Source organism: Egretta garzetta, unplaced genomic scaffold, assembly GCF_000687185.1.
Source record: "Egretta garzetta isolate BGI_Z169 unplaced genomic scaffold, ASM68718v1 scaffold434, whole genome shotgun sequence".
Taxonomy (NCBI): domain Eukaryota; kingdom Metazoa; phylum Chordata; class Aves; order Pelecaniformes; family Ardeidae; genus Egretta; species Egretta garzetta.
The window spans coordinates 63845-79685 of NW_009259584.1; the positions used below are offsets into that span (position 1 = coordinate 63845).

Consider the following 15841-nt stretch of genomic DNA (forward strand, 5'->3'; position numbering starts at 1 on the left):
AGAGACCAGAAGAACTAAGGTCTGAGAAAGTATCTGGAAAGGAACTAGGAGCTGCACAGCTTACATAGGATTGGGAAGAAGATTGCAACTGGTGGATAGCATGAAGATGATGAGATTTCATCCACGAAGAAAGATAATAAAAATAAATTAGTATAGAAACTGGGAAAACTTCAGGACAAGAAAACAAAGTATTTTACATAGCCAGATTCTAGCTTTTGTTATAGTACTCTTAATTTTTTTAAATCAGGAAGAAAATTTTACTCTTTCTAAGTAGACAAATTTATTTAAAGTAGCTTACCTGACCACAATCATAGAATCCATCAGTAATGATGTTACTTGATGATAAATATCCCATCTGGCTGTACTTTTGGGAAAGATTGTTATCAAGTAGCTTTTCCAGAGCAGCCTCACTGAAGTTATTTTTGCGTCCTGGTGACAGATTAATTTCTTCTAGGATGTCTAAAGCACTGTTAAACACAATACAAGGCTAATTCACCATTAAATACCAATTAATTGTTATTATACAATTCAGAGTTAGCTTTCAGCATTGCCACAGCCAAGATAGATTCATTTCCAAGTGTTAGCCTGGTGCTCCCTGGGCCAGCAAGGAGCTGATTGTGCTGCACAGAATTCTTTCTCTATGGGAGGAAAATGCCTTGCAGTGCTTAAAAGCAAAAAGTAATTCCTTTAGGCAGTTAGACATGCCTAAAGAAATGCTGACAGGGTGCCACAATCTTTTATCAGAAGGATGTTAGGTACCACAGAGAATGTGAGAAAAAGAAGAGTGAGAAAAAAAAGATTCCTTTTACTCTGTCAAAGCAGAGTAAAAGGAATAATGTTCAGAGCTGACCATGTGATACAGTTCAGGGAATCTCCCCCCAACTTGCAATGCAATGCAATTTGCAGATTCCATTACGTGATGTGTGAATCCTTCTGGTTTAGGACAGAGGTTGGCAGAAATTTGCAAAACACAGATGAGCATGGAAACACAAGCAGTTGTGTCAGCATCACCAGGTGCAGGATTTTTGCAGCATGGAGGTAGAAACAAATAACTATGTGGGGACACAGGAGGACAGGAATTCATTCCTTAAGCTGATTTTGTGTTGAACCCACATACTGATAACTTCTGACTTGAGAAACATAGAAAAACATCACTACAGAAGAAAAAAGAAGCTAAAGCAGGAGAACATAACATAGTGCAGGTTTGGAACTGTTGAGGAATGAAAACAACAGGTAAAAAGAGGTAGATATATTAATATGTGTGTGTATGTGTATATTCAAATTTATATCTCTGTGCATCTACACACACATGCAGACATTCTTTGCATCCATCAGTTTTTTACATATATAATGAACTCCACGTTTAGACTGCCCATTTCTCTCTGTGAACTACACAGGGAGCCTCAGCTGTGGACATTTACAATGTAGACTTCTGAAGGTACATCAGATGGATTCCAGAGAACAAGTTTCTCAGGCAAGGCAAATGACAACCTTCTCTTTTAGAAGAGAGCAATGGGAGAAAATAGTGGAACAGCAGTACAGGCTATTTGTCATACAGCATACTGCAACAAAATCAGGTAACCACCAAGTAATGCAGGGAAGAATTTTAAAGGGGGAAATGAGTAAGAAAAGCCTAATGAGTACAGCAGTGTCAAAGACAGATGACATTACAGGCACAATGGCACACTATCCTCATGTGGAGGAAAGACAAGGCAAAAAGGGACAAATATGGCTGCACCAAAAGTTCTGTGAAGACCCAAAAGCCAAAAAAGGACTCATACAGAAATGGAAACGCTGACACTTCCAACAGGGAAGAAAAAGTAGGGGAAAAAACCAAAAGACACACAGGCAAAGTGAGATACAACTACTCAGGGACTGAAACAAAAATAAATGTTTCATATGCTGCAAGTCAGAGAGGAAAATGTAGGCCTATTACTCAATGTGGGAAGAAAACTCATAACAGATGGCACAGAAAAGACTGAAGTGTCTGATGCCTTTTTTGCTAAAGTTTTCATAAAAAGGTTGCAAGCAGATGCCTGGCAGTAATATTAACAAGGAGGTGGAAACAGTAGGCGTAACATGTCTAGAATAAGTTTGAATAGACAAAGTTATCAGTGCCTGAGGAGACTTACCTCATACTATTCTACGAATTGGCAAAAACAACCTCTGAACCATTTATAATTATATTGGAAAATTCAGGGAGGACAGGCTAGGTGCCAGGAGAGTGGAGAAAGGCAAAGATAGTATCTAGATTTGGAAAAAGGAAGAACAAGGAAATAACAGAGATCAGTCAGCCAAATTTCAGTGTCCAAAGGACACTATATCAAATTATTAAACAATCAGTTTGCAAGTAACAAGAGATAAGATGGTAAGAAATAGCCATTATATATTTGTCAAGAATAAATGGTGTAAAGCCAATCTAATCCTTTCTGTGATAGGGTAACTGACTTAATGTACAGGTAGAAGTAGTAGATGTGAGAGGTGAGTTGACTTTGAGATATGTTTTGACTTTAATAAGTCTTTTTACATATTCCTACTTGAATACTCATGAGCAAGTCAGGGAAATATGATCTACATGAAAATAACATGAAGTAGTGCCTGACTGGTTGAAAAACTATGCTTAGTGTATTATTATCAATAATATGCTGTCAAACTGGAAGGACACATAAATTAGAGTCCTACTCCGATAGTGTCACAAAGAAAGGATTAAATAAGAGCAGTACTATATGCAAGATATAGAAAATAATTACTGAGCTTTATTTGATGGTGGTATGACCCCAGCTGAAGTACCTTGTCCAGGCTGGGAGATGACACTTCAAAATGGCATAAATAAATGAGAGAAATTCAGAGATGTGTGACAAAATGATACAAAATTTCAAAACAAAAAGAAGTTTAACATTTCTACTTTGCCATGAAAAGGAAACTGAGAGAGAGACATAGAACATGAGAAAATTCAATAAATTAAACTCAAATTGCTATAAAAAGGTGGTTATTCAATCTCACTGGAAGTAGGACGACGTAGTTGAACTGATTTGCTGTAAGGGATATTTAGAAATCAAAAAACCTTTTCTAACTGTAAGGGTACTTCAGCACTGGAACAGGTTACCTCGGAAAGTTGTGAAATCCCCTCAGAATTGGTATTTACACTTAACAAGCAAAAATATGTCAGTGTACCTGATTCAGTCTTACAGTGGGCAGACGGATAGTATCAACTTCGAGGTCCCCTCCGGACCTAAATTTCTGAGATTCTAACTCTGAAGCATCCCCTCATAGATGCATTTTAAGTATCTGTGCAGTAATCAGAAAAGTGTCCAGCAGAGGGAGCAGGGCAATTACATATATTTTAATTTAACACTAACTGAAAGAGTCACCCTGTATAAGGAGCCCTGTGCCATAATTCTTATAACCCAAACCAGCTTTTGTAATTCAGATATTAATACATGGAACTTGGGAGTTTCTAAGAAGGAATAGAGTCTCTTTTACATGACACTTCAGCACACTTGTAGTTAACCACAGTTTGTAAAACAAATTTAGCCTGTGTGTAATAGGTACAATTTACTGCATACTGAACTTAGCCTGAAACCTTAATTTCAGTTTCCTATGTATGGGGCACTGTAGTCCCTAATTTTGACTGATATAAGCACATATTCAATATAAACCCTAATTCAGTCACAGAAACAATAAATGTTTTTATAATTCCAGACAGTTCTCTCTTGCAGTTTTTCTTAAGACTTCTGTTACTTAAAATCAATACCATTTAATCTGTAACATCTGTAGTGCAAGAGTAGTTAGTTTCTGCTTACCAGCAAGTATAACTTTGTTACTCTGCTGTAAATATAGAAAGATCAACTTAATAGGGTTCTCTCATCAAAATCTTCCCTCTGCCCCTTGACACTATTTTTACTCACCCTAGCCTGCATAGTTCAATGGCGGTTAGTTCATCACTTGCGCAGACCATAACAGCCCAACAGGCATTTCTTCTGACTTCTTTATTCTTAGTATGCAGCAATTCAATGAGTGGTCCCAGTCCACCTGCATTTCTTAACTTTAAAAAAAAAAAGAAGACATTGCCACTTACATACTTCACCTGTCCCAGCAAGAACAGCCTGTGAAACACCTTCCAAAACATTCAAGCCTTGTAGGCAAGCTATGCTGGGCTGGTAGAAAGGCCATTTATGGGGATCCTCTGCTTTTGTGAACCCTGCATAGGCTGGAGCTGAAGTCAGCTTCAGAGTGGTTCAAGGCACACATCCCTTCTGGTTCTGGCTTGCTTTTCAGTTGTTAGATTGTGGAAACTGAAGAGACTATCCAACCCAACACTGCCACAGAGAGTTACACAGCTTTTTCCATGTTCTGCTGCCTCCTAGCAACTAATTTACATCACAATATATTTGAATCTGTATTGTATTGTATGTATGACAATCTTATTAACATCCTATTCTCTTGTGTGCTACAGTACCTTTCCTATACATGCTGGAGGAAATACTGCTCATTTGGATTTTTGAAGAGAAAGACATTTTAAGGACACTGAAAGAGGTAGATTAATTATCTATGCCCCTTATTCATGTCCTAATTAATAGCATTGACCCATGAGAAATCCCCAGCTTATGATCTATGAATGCACATAGCATCATCCTTATTTATGAAAATAATAGGGCCATTGATAAACAGCAAAAAGTTCAACTTGCTGGATGTCACTGATCAAGGGATTAATTATATTTTGAGTTTTATTGGAATTACATTTACTCCATGCACATCCAGCATCTTATAAATCAAGATCAGCCATTGCTGTTCAGGCCTTGAAAGTGGGCAATAGCACAACACTAAGGGAGAATAAAGAGGACAGAACTTCTCATCTTCAAAATTCATCCAACAGTTGCAGCTGAGAGAACCTTAATGTTTAATGCTTATAAACATGAGGATTAAGATATAGCCCTGGTTAAAGCTCATTGAAGCCACTGGAAAGCTGTAGAACATTAATTTGGTACAAGCAAATACAACAGTAAAAATACAAATTAAAGAAAACCCTTTCCAAGTTCTCATGACAAATGGAGCTAAATTCAGCAGAACAAGCCTATGATGAAAGTGAAAAATTAGTTATTTACTATCTAGAAATCCCGGGACTTTTAGGACAGACATACAAAATACAAAGATCCTAGTAAGTGTAACACCAACCTCAGGATCTAGAAATGTTACAAATAACCACAACCTCAAAGAAGAGTTTTACCTCAGTTCTTGCATCTGCATCACAACCAAATGCAGCCACAGCCAATGCTGCTTTGCTTTGCACTTGGCTGTCGGTCGAGCGCAACGGTTCTGCAAGCGCACTCATAATACCACAGTTCTGGATTTTTACACGGAATGGCTCTTGCATGGCCAGATTTGTTAGCACTGTGGCAGCATTAGCAATGGCTCCATCTCTCTGAGCGTTCAAGGTATTTACTAATGGCTCAATTCCTTCAGCCTCAGCAACAGCGCTAGCAAAATGAAGGAGAAAAAAAGAAAACGTTGTTATTTTAGAACCATTTTTTCTTCTTAGTGTGCTATATTTACCAACTAAATTAGTATTACCTTTCAATAAATCAAAAAAAAATTACCTTGCAATAAATTGCAAGACTGATGTTTATATGATAAATTATAGTATGAAATTGAAATTAAAAATTGAACTGTGACACCCCTCTTTCCAATGCCTTAACTATATTTGACTCAGTGTGAAGCTCAAGAGGCACAACCTAAGCAGACAAACCAAGTCACAAACTTATGGACTCTTTAACTTATTAGGACATAGATTCTTCCTGAGGTTTTGAACAAGTGAATGAAATCTTGCATCTTTTCAAAGATGCAGAATTTCTGCATCTTCAGTTCCAGGCAAGTGCCTCTGCAGTTTTATCACCCCTACCCATAATCATTCTAGCACTATTTCTAATGAGGGTTATAGTGCATGGAATATCACATTGTTGTTCTTTGTGCTGTCTCTAAATTTCTGTGATCAGATACTTAGGTGGCATAAACATAGTACAGCAAGCTTCTGCCAATTCAGTGCAACGTAGAAATTATTGTGCTGGCTTTATACAAGCTGAATTAGACAGCAGGAGTACAACAGACACATCAGCATAAAGCTCAGGGCGGGCTATGACCGTGCTTCCACATCAACTAGTCCATCAGCAGCAGATCCAGTTTAAATATGCCCTCTACTCCCAGTTGATCATTGCAGCCATGGCTGAAGGCTGCTGCCCCTCAGCAGTGCTGAGACAAGTGCTGAGGTGGCCAAGTTCTGAGCTAGACCTGCAAAACAATCCGCTTGCAAATAAAACTGGGGACGATTGTTGGGATTTTTTTAAGGACCATTTAATAGATTTAGGTTAGAGAACAGCCAAGAAAAAAAATGTTGAAGAAACACTACTAAGGAAATAGTAACTTCAGGCGGGAGACAGCAGAAGGTGCAGGCAGCTACACTATTAGAGTATTAGAGTCATTTGCAAATGACTTAAACCTGATGTGCTGCAAAACTAATAGTCATGTGGGCCTGCATCTCAGTCACAGCAGAAGGAACTGGCCTACGAGCGCTTTGTCTTAACACTGCTATTCTGCTTCTGGCACTCACTGGGACAGTGCCTTTTAAAAGAAAGAAAAAAGTCAACTTCATATTTAATATCTGGGATGAAGAATATGTTTTAAAGCAGCTGGTGACACGGCTTATAATGATAGTAAACTCTTGACTACAATTGATGCAGACCCTGAAGAAAGAACCTGGCCTGGCTGAGGGGAAACTACCATGCTCTAACAAATCTGAAAAGGCATACATTTCTGGGTTACCACCTCATTATATATTCCATGGTTTCTTTGACATAGGCAAAAGAGAGTACTGATACAAATACAGTTTACATCCTTCAAATGCCATAAGATATTCTATAACTTAAGATTTTTGTTGACTTTCTTGCCAAAACTTTGCTTTCTACTAAACAGGCACTTATTTCTTTGTCTGTATCATCTTATGTTTGTTTCAGTAGTATTTTTTCCAATGTCATTATAAATGAGCACACTATAAAAATTGAATTTTCTTCCTTCTGAGTTTGTATATAAAATTTGATCAAATGATTTGAGGCATATGTCCAATTTACTATCGGCTCTCAGTAATTTTACATTGGGCTCATCTGTTTGTTAAACAAAACTTGGCAATATTGTTAGCAATGGAAATGCGCAGATGGCAATTTGAATTTCCATTGCAACTGCTTTTTATACCCCCTTTTAGTACATTTTATCTATATCAAAAACATAACAAACTCTCCCACCTCTATACAAGCATATCTAAGCACTTCAACAACAGAAGACTGTACATTTTTTTGTAAGTTTTGCTATATTTCTGTCAACATATTAATAAAAGAAATCTGTATGTGAAAATCTTACTTTTACCTTAACGGAGTCTTACTAAAAATCTAACTAACCTTTTGGTAACTTTCAGTTACAAAATAAACACAAGCTTAGAAGTATTACATATACAAGAAACTATCAAAGCCTGTCAAGGCACTGATAAAAACAAAAACCCTCAGGAATGCTGATGGTCATGCTCTTATGCTGACAGCACAGAAAGCAGAATACATGCCAGCCTGTGCTATATAATCCCATTACATAGGCAACCTGATGTAGATCTTACTGTGAGCTTAGTGCAAGTATCTCTGAACCACATCTGCAGAGAGGGGGATGCAGATACTCCTGAGCATACCTGGAATGAATCAGCAGAGGCCAACAGGACTTGTTGGTCTGATCCCTGCCTCAGCTGTAAGATGATGGTGACTCACAGGTAGTGCTGGAACATGGGTGTAAGGAAGGCTGGCAGGCTGGCAGCAACCCCCAGTTTGAAAAAACAGGGAGAAGGCAGCAATCCAGGGACTGAAGGTGAGTAGGGTTATTAGCCTGGGTGCAGCATAAAGGTATAGGGCCAGTTTGGTGTTGGCTAATTAATCCTCCCGGAGTGCCAGTAAATTTAATGTAAGCACTTCAGCCTCAGAAGGCAATCCCACGTTTCCAGATGTCTTGCACTGCACTCCTCAGAGTGTCTTCAATTAGCTGATTTCCCCTTATCTGGGTATCCTCCCTCCTCTTCCCTCCTTGACCTGAAAATGTTTGGTTGGTTATTGTTGGGGTTTGGGTTTTTTTTGAGGGGGGGAACTGGGGGTTGTTTGGGTTGTTTGTTTTTTTTTTTTTTTTTTAGTTAGGCAAGGCCACTGTATTTCTAGGTTCTCTGGTTAATATTGTCTTTTCTTCCCCGTGAAAATTGTATCCAGATTTCCAGCTTCAGGAGTGCTGTGGCTCTATCTAGGCTGCAGTACATGAAGAAATCCTGGACATGTTGATTGCACATGTAAGGATCAGCTATACACCACATGTACCACAAGTTTTCCAGAAAACATCACATTCATAGTACGTGTAACAATGACATGACGTACCTGCTGGCAAAGCATGGGAGAGACTCACCATACATGCACACAGCCATGCCCAGTAAGGCATGTCCATAAGCTATTGGATTTACAGCCTTACACAGTATATACACACATACCTTATCCAGGAAGAAAAAAACCCAACAAAATCAAAGTTTTTCCTGTACAATGGATACACAGAAATTCCAGGATTTATGGGACAGATCCACTGCTCATGAAATCCATCACTGCATCTCACAAGTATAGTATATCCAATACTTCTGCAGTAAGTATAGGACTTACTGTTCCTATACAACACCCAATTACGCATGTATTCTCCTGTAGGAAATCCTAATAAACATATAGTCCTGAACAGACTGATTCCAGGATGATACATGGAACTGAGTGACGTAGCCAATCACATTATAAGCAGATTTACTGTAATTTCCATAAAGCCAGCAAGTACACAAGTACTTAACAAAAGAGCAAGGTGACAGCTCCTTGTGTGTTCAGAGCTGACCTCAGCAAGGTACAGAGCACAGCCAATTTTCTCAAGTGCCACTCAACTTCAAAAAGGTTGAGAACCACTGATTTAGAAGATCATACATATTTATTTCAGTCCTGCTTTCTACTTCTGAGCAGATTCATTCTAAATCACAGCTTTACGTGTATAGTTTAATCAAGTAGCATAATGGATTATAAGGCAAAAGGAATTCATGTTAGAAGTAGCAACAGCAGGTAATGAGAGTTGAAGGTAACCAATACCTTTGAGAATAAGATTTTAAGAGGGCACGAACACCTGAGAGCAATGCTGTGTCCTGATAACAGATGTGTGCAGAAGAGGTTATGAGGGAAGAAGGAAGAACGAGGAATCCATAGTTAACTCACTCCTACCCCATAGCCCTCTGGAGAACGCAGAAATAGCGCTGTAAGCCTTGGGCCACGAAGCCCCAGCTGCTAAAAGAGACAGCAGTGGCTGCCCTCAGAAGGGAGCTGAAAGAATGAATATGCTTAAGTTTTTAAGGCGCTGAAAAACTACAACATTAACATATAAGTATGGAGGTCCTAGTTCCCTTCCATCTTGTGCAGAGATGTGCACTGTGTCATTTTTTTTATTACAAGGAAACAAAAGTCGAAGGAAGAAGCTTTTACCAGCACTGTCTTTGCCTAATGTAGATCAGCATGAGCCTCTCCCTGCCTCCAGAACACACTCTGCTGCAGACACATCCTAGTGAGATGGGGCACTTTGTCAGTGCTCCCACTATACGACTACATCCTCAAGGAATACGGGAGCCTTGGTTTATCCGAAAAAATGTATACACTTTTTGATGTTGAAAAGGAGTAAATTATATAAAACCACAGCTCTTTTTCCTCCATGTTGTGTAAAAATTCAAAATACATCAACTTCCCTAATCATGGAGAGAAAAGATAGGGAAAGGGAAAGAAGACAATGACAAGGGGCGGGGGGGGAAGGATGTTGCATTTGCAGTATCACCATGTTTTTTTGAAAAGTGAAAGCTGACTATCTGAATCACAAACAAACAAGTAAGAAAAACCAGACAAGACAGGTGTAGAAATTAAAGTTAAAATAATGCAAATGTAATGACTTATAAGCACATGGTTATGATCATTAGAGTGCCTAAACTAACAGGCATTTACCTTAACCAGGGTATACCCAGTTCAGGTATCCTAATGACCTTAACCATGCCCTGCAGTGAAACAGTAAAATTTCAATTACAATTGAATTCAAATTACTGTATTCAAGAATAGCTGAAATGTTTTTCTCAAGTGTCATTGGAAAGGCAAATATTTAAAGGTCAGACAATAAATATTTAATTTAAATTAATTATTTTAAAATATATATTGTAACACCTTATCAAGAGATTTCTTGAAAATTCTCTAAAAGATCACTCAGAACGCAGAGAATAAATACTGAGAGTTTGAGAAAAACAGATGTTTACTGTTTTTACTGCAAAAATAAATTAAAAGCTGACAATAAAATCATTACCAAAAGTTTCACAATAGAAACTTTTTTTAAACAGTTACTTTGGAGATACATATGAATTTCACAGAACTGAAAATTTAGTTGCTTTATTTGTCTGGGGTGCAATAGGAAAGCTCAGACATTGGTAGAGTGTTGTGAAAACAATCATCAGTAGAAGTTGGACCAAAACACTGTGGGTTTTTTTTTGTATTTTTAGGACTGTAAGCTCCCTGGGACAAGAACCACCTCTCTGTTGGCATCACATCAAGCTTAATAGCTCTGGTTCCCAACCAAGCTTCCTAGCCATGGCAAGGAAGATAACAGATTATTTACTTCCTTAGTGCATAGGGAATGGTCCAGCCAGCTCTTCCTCCTGAAGAGAAGGTTCAGTAGAATGGAGAAGGCAACTATCAGTGTTCAAGAAGCTGACAGAAACCACCGAGACTGCCTCCCAAACCCCAAACCTCAGCAACCTCCCATGGAGGGAAGATAGAGGGCAGCTTCACACCACTGTTTACTCTGGATTGTGCTTAATTTACACTAGTGAGATTGACACTTCATAAAAATGGTAAAGTATGTTTGTTTTTTCTTCTTCTACCACAACTGAACATACACTGATTTATATTAAATTGTATTTTTGTTCACATCTATGCTGTTTACTCCCCCTCTTCTGACTGAGGACTTAACACAATTTCTACTCAGGAGAAATTCAAATTTTTCTTCCTTACAAAGGCCATTGGACTCCTTATGGACTTCATTTTCCAAATGTATTTGCAACTGCATGTTTAATTTCTGTGCAAAATTACCGTGATTGTGTGTGAGGTGCTTAGCTATCCATTTATGCCTGCGCATATCTCATTTTCATACATAATTGCATGTAAATTATGCATAAGAATTATGCATCTAATTACACACCCATTTTTTAAAATCAACTCTATCTGTGTTAAATCGCATGAATTCTTTTTCACACAAGGCATTTTTGACCCAGCTCTGTTACATAATTTCTGACTGAGAAAGAAGAGCATAACCAGAAGTTCAAAAACCCTCAAGAAATATATTCCTTTTTATCCCTTAAACGTATTAGTGTTCTTCATTTGCCTTGTTATGTCATCAGAATAATCACATCCAATGTTTTCTGCGTTTACCAAAAAATTCACTTTGCAATTTAATTATTTTCCAAAGCAATTGACTGTTGTATAAAGTCACTCATATTTTATTTAAAGACTAATATTACTTCCGTTTTCTTCACTATACAAGGGAAACAAATGTCAGTATTTTTATTCTGAGTAAGGGAATCTAGCACAAGAGACTCTGATCTACAGTTTGGGGCCTCTTTGTGCTACAATAAAAATACTGATGATATCAACAAACCATATTCATTTTTCTTTTCAGGAACTGAACCCTCTATTCCTATTTTTTAATGCCATGTACCTCGTTAAAACATCAACAAACCCAAAACTCAATAAACCTCATGTTCTGGAAGCAATAAAACCTTAAACTGTCTGGGTTGGCAGAGACTGTAATACCTGACTCATTTAGAGATACACAGAAATTTTCTAATGTCTGTCATTGAACTCACCTGACAGAGTTACAAAGCTCTCGGTTCTAAAACTGTAGTATACATAATTTAAAATATTACAGGGGCATTGGTAATTAACTATCTATCCATGGTATCTGATCCTTTCAATTATAATATTATTTGCAACCTTTATAAAGAATTTCTGATGCTTCCACAATTAGGAGAAAGGCTTGAAATTCAGCAACAGAAAGCCTTTTTGTCCCTTAAAGATCCCATGCAGCTTCAGCCAGGTTAAGCTCATGAAAAAGACACTATCCCCCCTCTCTCTTTTTTCTGATCTGAGAAGCAGTGCATGCAAAAATCAATAACACAGCACAAATGTGGAGGGTCTGGAATCCACATTGCTAGAAAAGCAAAAAACCCAGGGAACATTCAGGAGTTGTCAGAGCAGCCTTCGTGGAGGTGTAAGGGAAAGAAAGAGCAAGCCAAAGCAGGCTCCCCACAACGACTCATCTGAACACAGGCATTGAGGAGACAGTGGCTCCTCTTCATCTTTGGAAGCACCAGCTGAGGAAGGACAAAAAAGCTGTGCCAAGTCAGTCTCCCTACAAAGAGTACTCTGACTGTGAAACTTGACCCCATCTTTCACTTCTGGATAAATCTCTTCTGGACAACAGTGAACTTATCTCAAATGGCAGCAATCTGTTTTGCCTTGCTAAAGGTTCAAGCTCTTATGATGATTCAGAATGAAGAAATTTATGGTTTTATTTTTCTCTCTTAAATCTCTAAGAAAGTACACAGACACTACTATGTTAAGATAAAATTACTGAGGTTGCAAGTCAAAAGGTTTAAAGATACTTGTGAAAGCTTATTTTTACCCACTTGCATGTATGACAGTCCAATTAGACAACATGCCACAGTCAGTGCACAGGATAAATTCACAGCAGGACAGAATTAAGTGTGCATGATCAGCCATAAACCTGCAATTCCCTTATATACACTTAAAATAAATAACTTCACAGTATACTGAAGTAAGTTAAAACATGTACTTAAATAATTTGCATTTGATTTAGAAATATGCCACAAAGAAAATGTGCATGTAAGAATAGCGATACATTTGTCTGAAATTTATTCAAATATAGAATAACCCTTGTCACTTGTAATTCATAAAAAGTGTAATTCATCTCAGTGCATATAACTGAATGTCACTGTAGGAATACACACTCAAGAGAAACCATTGTGCTGCTCTGTAAACCACAGTTTTCTCTCCCAGGCTTAGGAGTCTCTATCCAGGAGGAAAAAAGTCTCACCTGATCACACAGAAATCTACCCTGGGAAGTTACAGGTTACAACCCACATGCTCTGAGTGAAATTCCAGCCTTCCACAGGTAAGATAAATAGTGACCACACTGCAAGGTTCTGAGGGTACAAACAGCCTAAAAGATTTACCATAAAACATTTCGCAGTTTTCAACAGAAGTCAACGTGTAACATGTAAGGAAAAGCATGTGAGGTCTTGGGTAATGACCGTGTTGTCTTTTCTTTAGAAAGCACCCTTCACACTATGGATATACAATAAAAGAAAGTTAGCATGAGCTAACTGTTTGTATTTGTATAGGGGTCAGCAGAATGGGTGCTATTGTAAAAATAACAACACAAACCACGAAACGCAACAAAATCCCTTGACCTTGCAGCATAGTAGCTCAAAAATATAATTCTGTCACTAGGGGTCAGTATTAAAACATATTACCTTTACACAATACAGCTAGTGGCATTCTATTGTTGATTCCCTCCTTCAGAAACACGAACTTATGTTATAGAAAAGAACTATTAAACCATAAAAAAGACAAAACCTATACAATGGATTATTGTGGTTTTAAATGTAGCTCTCATGTACTAGACATTTTTGTTCCTGTTCTCATGAATTAACGTATATATTCATGCAGACATTTTATCTTACATAACACCAACACTTCAGTATTGATCCATTTATGTGAATTAGGTTCCATCTACAGTCTTGAAAGAGAAAAGCTATGATTAAGTTTCCCATTTGCTAATGGGGAAGATTACTACCTAGTGATATTACTACCTAGTAGTAATAATCATTACTTTCTAATGATAATAACAAAATTTGAAATGTAAGAAAACTGGCAGTTCTTTAAATTTATTCCTTGATGGCCATACCCACCTTAAAAAAAATAAAAATCTGTTGTGGATACTGAAAATCTCTATTTAAGAAAGTGCGAGACTCTCACTACATTATCCACATGGAATAGACTGATTTTGGGTCATTAGATCAGTATATGAATTTCAGTTTGGAATAGATGCAAGTCCCATTTAAGTCAAGGGAACAACTCACTTTCTCCTCACTGGTCACTGCCCATAACCAATGAGCTCCCAAACTACCTTCCCAAATCTACCCCAACCTACTCCCAAATCTTGAAAATCTTGATACATATGAGAAAGCACACATTCAGATGCTGTGATAATGCCTGTAACTACCTTTATGGACATAATTTTGCTAATGTAAATAGGTCCACTGATTCCTGTGAAGAAGTCAAGAATTAGAAAATTAAATAACATTAATTTTGCTGACATTGCAGTTTTGGGGATGACATTTCACTATCTTGAATCCAGATAGAATACTTAGAAATATGTAACCTGACACTAATTATAAACCCCAGGAGAAATATTCTGCCAGATCATAAGTCTGTCATGTACCACAATTTCCTGCAGCCCTTTGTACAGCTGAACAAAACCCATCCCTTTCCTTCTTCCCCCAGACCAAACTCTAACTGAATGCTATAAATTGTGCACTTAAAATAAACAATTTAAGACAAATATTATTGAGGCTGTTAATTAGTTTTCATGTCCAGTACAAAGCTCTAAATTTCAGAGCATGTGTTTTTCTTTAGTGGTAACTCCATTAGGTGCCCAGAATTCAGACATTGCCAGATTTATGAAGACAGCTATTAGAAATGGCATTTGTGCTACAACAATACTGAAGAAAAGAGCTGTTCATGTTAATTGTCTGACTAACTGGTACACTTGAGATCTCATTTCTATGTCTTACTTCTAACTAATATCGTATTTATATTTAACACTATTAGCTAATTCTAAAAAGCGAATAATTGTTTATAATTTAAATGGGAAAAAATAGGCAGAGGCTGAAATAAAATGTTTGTTCTGTAGTTAGTAGTATAGCATGGAATAATTTATTTTTCTGACCAATAGATGGCACTGCTGTTTCTTTGTTTGTGTGCAATTTTTCAATTTGCGCATAATATACATTATTGAAGTAATTGTGCCTACATTTCCTGATGCTTGGACACATCAAAAATAGACAGATTTCACACATTCTGCTGTCCAAATAACTGTGTACATTTTCAATAAAGCAAGTTAGTGTTCTGGATTAAAAAATGTGAAGTGGATGCAAATACCCAGCTGAACATAATTCTCTTCTTTCCAGCAGCAGAACCACAGAAACAAATTCTGACACGTCTATCAAGGATGGCCTCAGAGCTATACGCATAGTAATATCCCAAAATAGTTTCTTTATCAGATGTTAGAATAAGTACATGGGATTTTAAACTGCAGTATACTTTGCAATTTTATTTTTATTTAGCCTAACTATTAACAAGTTTACAAAGAATTTATCATCAATATACAGCAGCATCAAAATTCTATCATTAATTTATGATAAAATTCTGATAAAAGCATCATTTGGGGGTGTCAATCTGTAAACTAATGAGGCATTTGACCACTGTATTTTTTTCTGTGTGCTACTGAAGCATGACACAACATCAGCTCTGCAACAAAAGCTTAAATGCTGAAATATTTTAGAAGTTATTTATAGTAATCTTTATGTGTTCTGGTAGAGATCATATTGAAAATCCATGTTTTACAGTAAACCTGAAAACAC

General features: G+C 37.3%; 1 protein-coding gene across 2 annotated transcripts in view; it reads right to left on the reverse strand.

Moving 5' to 3' along the window:
• The window catches only part of ARMC3 (armadillo repeat containing 3), a 50972-nt gene that overhangs the window by 13257 nt on the left and 21874 nt on the right, over nucleotides 1-15841 (reverse strand). For both annotated transcript variants that reach the window (XM_035893258.1, XM_035893259.1), the window contains exons 10-12: nucleotides 5228-5477; nucleotides 3909-4045; nucleotides 299-467 (exon numbers count right to left, since the gene is read on the reverse strand). In XM_035893258.1, the coding sequence (XP_035749151.1) occupies nucleotides 299-467; nucleotides 3909-4045; nucleotides 5228-5477 (556 nt within the window). The remainder of the gene's footprint in view (nucleotides 1-298; nucleotides 468-3908; nucleotides 4046-5227; nucleotides 5478-15841) is intronic.